Source organism: Anarrhichthys ocellatus, unplaced genomic scaffold, assembly GCF_004355925.1.
Source record: "Anarrhichthys ocellatus isolate YVR2014 unplaced genomic scaffold, GSC_Weel_1.0 scaffold4053, whole genome shotgun sequence".
Taxonomy (NCBI): domain Eukaryota; kingdom Metazoa; phylum Chordata; class Actinopteri; order Perciformes; family Anarhichadidae; genus Anarrhichthys; species Anarrhichthys ocellatus.
In genome coordinates this window covers 1-4,865 of record NW_022284027.1, presented here as the reverse complement: position 1 = coordinate 4,865, position 4,865 = coordinate 1, and the positions used below count along the sequence as shown (strand labels likewise).

Here is a 4,865-nt window from a genome sequence, read left to right as displayed (position 1 = left end):
TAAATCAAGAGAGAAGTAGAGTCATTTTCTCATAGACTTCTATACAAGAAGATAAATATTAAACAAGAACTTTTTGGTGTCATGAACTGCATGCATCTTAAAAGTAACGGGTGTGAAATGTGAAGAAGGAAAGCGTGTAATATGTGACCACCAGCTGCTCTCTGTCCCGTGTCCTGGTTGTAAGTATTTGATTCATGAATGATTTATGTCTCATGTCAGCCGGTGTTTGACGTGTCCTCCTGCAGATGAGACGGTGACCTTGTCTGCGGTTCTGGAGCGACTCAACCCTCACTTGGCTCAGATCAAAGTGCTGCACAAAGTGTTCTGCACCGGGGTCGCCGAGGTCCCCCCCGAGACCCCGAACGTGGTGCGGGCCTCTCACCTGCTCAACACCCTGTACAAAGCTATCATAGAGTACGACAGCGCCGGGGAGGCGTCGGAGCAGGCGGTGAGTGTTAGAGAGTTGATCAGATTCACTTTGCTCCCGTGCTGGTTCTCCTGTTGAGACTCAGTGACTTCACAAAGGAAACGGGCTGTATTGTGTGATCACCCCTGCGTCCGCTTCCCTTCCAGGTGGCCTTGTTATTTTCTCTGTGGACGGAGACGGTCCGACCGTATCTGGAGATTGTGGATGAGTGGATTGTTCACGGCCACCTGTTTGATCCAGCCAAAGAGTTCATCATCCAGAGGTATGTAGCAGAGCCCGATGAACAGAAACATTCCAGCGGCTGCTTACTCCACAGTGACTCGTCTTCATCCCGCTCAGGAACAAGGATGTCCCGGTGAACCACAGGGACTTCTGGTACGCCACCTACACTCTGTACAGCGTGTCGGAGACGGTGGAGAACGAGGAGAAGCTGAACGACGCAGCCAGCGGGAGCTCCGGAGGGGATCAGGGCTCCGGCAACAGGCAGCTCACCATGGTGTCCTTCCTCAAACCCGTGCTCAAGCAGATCATCATGGCCGGCAAGTCCATGCAGCTGCTCAAAAACCTGGACTGCAAGGAGACCGAGCAGACTGAGAGATCCTCCAGAGGTCAGTGTTTGCTATGAGGCAATGGGCCCCGGGGCCAAGACGTGGAGACGGCCCCACCACATCTTCTACATAGGAGCAGGACGCACACTTTAGAGTTGTTTTGCTGTTAAGCATCTCTTTGTAGTTGCTTTGTGAATCTTTGTAGTCATTTTGTGTCACTTTGTAGTTGTTTTCTATCTTTTTTAGCCACTTTGTGTCTCTTTGTGGTTATTTTGAGTCTCTTCCTGGTTGTTGAGTGTCTCTTTCAGTGACATTTTGTAGGTGAAGGCCAGCGGGGCCTCTGACTCTTTGTGTCTCTGACTCTTTGGGCCCCTGGGCCTAGAAGTCCGCTCAGTAATCTGTCCATGCCTGTGCACCTCCACTAGTTTCATTTTTAAGTGTTTTTTACTAATCGGATGAGCGTTGCTGCATCTGTTGATCAACATGTTGCGTTGCAGATGCAGAGAGGAAGAGTCTCTACACTCTGTTTCTGGAGTCGGTTCAGTCTCGTCTCTGCAGCCGAGACGAGTCGCCCGCGGACGCGGTCACCGAGCAGCAGGCCACCAGGAGGAGCCTGATCAAGATGCAGTCCATCATCTCACAGCACCTGGAGATCGAGGACGTGTACGATCCGCTGCTGGCCATCAACTTTGCCCGGTAAACGGTTACACTACATTCATGTTACAGACGACTCTTCAGATAAACAATGAAACACGGTGAACTGCTGGAATGTGAAAACAAAAAGCACTTTTGTAATCGCCAGCTGTTCTCCTCTCAGTTCATTGTTAGCCTTCATTATTTAATGCTGCGTTTGTAATCTCTCAGATGCTACTGTGCAGAGCTTTCAGGGGGTTATAGACATTAATAAATTGTGTCTCCTCTCAGGCTGTACTTGGAGCAGAGCGACTTCCACGAGCGTTTCTCCGGAGGCGACTTCACGGTGGACCGCTCGTCTCAGTCGGTCACCTGTCAGACCTTCGAGCTCACGCTGCGCTCCTGCCTCTACCCGCACATCCAGAAGAGGTACATCGAGTGCTGCGGGAACCTCATGAGGACTCTGAAGAAAGACTACAGGTGAGATTCACTGCTCAGTTATACCGGTTAGTGCTTTTCTGTTCCAGCATGCAGGTGACGTGAGTTCCTCCGTGTCTCCTCAGGCTGCTGGGATACCTGCAGGCCATGAGGAACTACTTCCTGCTGGAAGCTGGAGACACCATGTACGACTTCTACACGGCCATCTTTGACAAGGTGCAGGAGAAGGAGAGCTGGCAGCAGCTGTCCTTCCTCAACGGGCAACTGCAGGAGGCCGTGGGACAGCGCCACCCGGAGGACAGCAGCAGGTACTGCACCTGTTTATGAGAGAGAGGTGGTCTTATGTTCATGTGGTTTATTTCTGTGGCAAACATTTAGCCCTTACCAGACAACACTATATTTATACATCTTCTGGCACAAACAAAGCACGTGGACAAAATATTATTCCATGTAAATATCTTCTTTCCTCTTGTTCTCGGCTTCCTTTGAATAACTGCATGATTTATGTTTCACGTGTGAACAACCATCTCCATCTCTGTGCATCATCACAAACACAGTCATTATTTTAACCTCCATCACTTTATATTTGACAGGTTGTCGATCTTCTTGGAGCCCATCGACGCTGCCAGGAAGAAGCATCCTGTGAACAACCTCGAGGTTCTGACTCTGGGCTACAAGGTCAGCCGTGTTATTATTTACTTTATCAGTTATAGTTTTCACACAAATCAACATGTACACGCTGAATGACCCAGAAGAAGAACACAAACACTGAATAACTGCACAACTAAAATAGTTTTATATATTTAAGACTTCACAAACAAACTCAAATCCCTCAATCCATAAACAATAAACTCAATATTCCACTACAGCTTTTCTTTTTAGTCCTTTGCTCAAAGGAAAAATAAGGAAAATTAAATCAAGTTCAGTTCAAACTAAGTTCAATTAGTTCTTTGTTAGTAAAAAAAACACCAAGTGAAGAAAAGACTCACGGAGTTATTGAAGTCAGTCCGTGGATCCGGTCCAGGTTTTCCTGCTGGGTTCAGGATGAATGGCTTCCATAGAACAGCTGATGCTTCATGTTCATTTCTTCTTCTGCTCTCCTCAGGTTCCCTGGCCGGTCGACATCGTGATCAGCTCCGAGTGTCAGAAGATCTACAACCAGGTGTTTCTGCTGCTGCTGCAGATCAAATGGGCCAAATACAGTCTGGACACGCTTCGGTTCAGTGGTACGAGTTCAAGTCAGCGTCGCGGCCCAGAACATCCCGGCCCTAACCCATACACTACCAAAATAAAGCTCCTGCTAGTTTACATGTAGGAGAACAGCTCGATCATCGTGTGGTTGGTTCTTCTAGATTTCACCGACGTCACTAAGAAGCTGGAGGGAGCTCCGGCTGAGGACGTGAAGCTCAGAGAGCCGATCAACCAGCAGATTCACCGGATGTGTCTTCTGAGGGTCAAACTGATGCACTTCGTCAACAGCCTCCACAACTACATCACGACCAGGGTGAGCCGTCTTCACTGCTCAGGTCATCTGAAGATGTTCAGTACGACTCGGATACCTTGACTTGTATCGCATTGTATTACACATCCTCCTTTAAAGGACCATGATGTGGGTTAAAAGGTTCTCACCCATTGTTCACTAATACTCTGATACGACTTTATATTTCTAACCGACCACTTCTTAAAGCTCATCGTTCTGCAGATAAAATAAGAAACTATTTTGATTAAAGACGCTTTATTTGCTCCTTTTCTAAAGTTTAAATTTGATCATTTTCTGCATCGTCTCTCTGCAGATTCTGCACAGTACCGGACTGGAGTTCCAGCACCAGGTCCAGGAGGCGAAGGACCTGGACCAGCTGATCAAGATCCACTACAGATATTTGGCAACCATTCACGACCGCTGCCTCCTGAGGGAGAAGGTAAACACTCACAGAGACCAGGTGTACCTGTACATCTGGGTAGGGTTAATACACACAATACTTCAGTATATGTGTACTTCAGTGGTATATGGTGAGCTTTTTGTTTTTCCTCAGGTGAGTTTTGTGAAGGAGGCGATAATGAAGGTTCTCAATCTGATCCTGATCTTCTCTGACCGGTGGCAGGCTGGAGCCTGGAAGTGAGTGAGAGAAACTTTAATAGAAATAAAAGAATCTAAAGATCGTTTATTGTCGTTGTGATGCAACACAGGGAGGCTCAACGGAATCCAGTTGCAGAACAAAAACCAAACCTTCCTTTGGTGCATCTTTTAAATTTGCATCATCAGGAATGTAAAACAGCAGCAACAAAAACAATATGGCCGACATCTTCACAGTAATAACTCAACCTTGTCCATCAGCTCCAACTGTTTGAGCATCATGATGTAAAGTTTAGTTTAATTTTTTGCACAATTTAAACAATAAAATAAAGATAAACATAACGGAGATAAATAACATCTCAGAGCAGGAAAAGGCAGAAAGCCAACTGAAGCCTCCACCGACAGAATGTTACAATGTGACAATATTACTGAGAACATAAAATGAATATGCATAACATATGACTACGTTAAATATTATTGACAGATGTACACAGAGTCCACCTCCTCTGGTGGACTCTGTCCTGTGTTGGTCCTGGACCACTATGGATCCAGGTCTCTGTGAAGATGTGGGCTCAACAGTCACCAAACCTCCCGCTGCTTTTCATCCGTCTTATTTGTTCTGCTGCCGGACATCAGACAGCCAGGATGCATGCTGGGTAGTGGAGTAGCCTGAGTGTCTTAGCTGGGTTAGCTTAGCATCCACCTGGGCTGCTGATGCTTTTTCAATGGTCCTCCCATTGAAAAA

General features: G+C 47.0%; 1 protein-coding gene across 1 annotated transcript; it reads left to right on the top strand.

The window, feature by feature from the left end:
* Positions 1-14: 14 nt before the first annotated feature.
* On the top strand, positions 15-4,779 carry tubgcp5 (tubulin gamma complex component 5). The gene is made up of 11 exons (XM_031841230.1): positions 15-448; positions 574-689; positions 767-1,035; positions 1,473-1,671; positions 1,900-2,088; positions 2,172-2,354; positions 2,640-2,724; positions 3,152-3,272; positions 3,399-3,550; positions 3,840-3,965; positions 4,080-4,779. The coding sequence occupies exons 1-11, from the start codon at positions 206-208 to the stop codon at positions 4,164-4,166; spliced, it is 1,770 nt and encodes a 589-aa protein (XP_031697090.1). The 5' UTR covers positions 15-205; the 3' UTR covers positions 4,167-4,779.
* The last annotated feature ends 86 nt before the right edge of the window (positions 4,780-4,865 follow it).

Excerpts from the sequence above, each read along its gene's own strand:
- tubgcp5 (XM_031841230.1), top strand. The coding sequence starts at position 206 with ATGTCTCATGTCAGCCGGTGTTTGACGTGTCCTCCTGCAGATGAGACG. Across the intron at positions 2,725-3,151 it reads TTCTGACTCTGGGCTACAAG|GTTCCCTGGCCGGTCGACAT; the intron begins GTCAGCCGTGTT and ends TGCTCTCCTCAG. Across the intron at positions 3,966-4,079 it reads GCTGCCTCCTGAGGGAGAAG|GTGAGTTTTGTGAAGGAGGC; the intron begins GTAAACACTCAC and ends GTTTTTCCTCAG.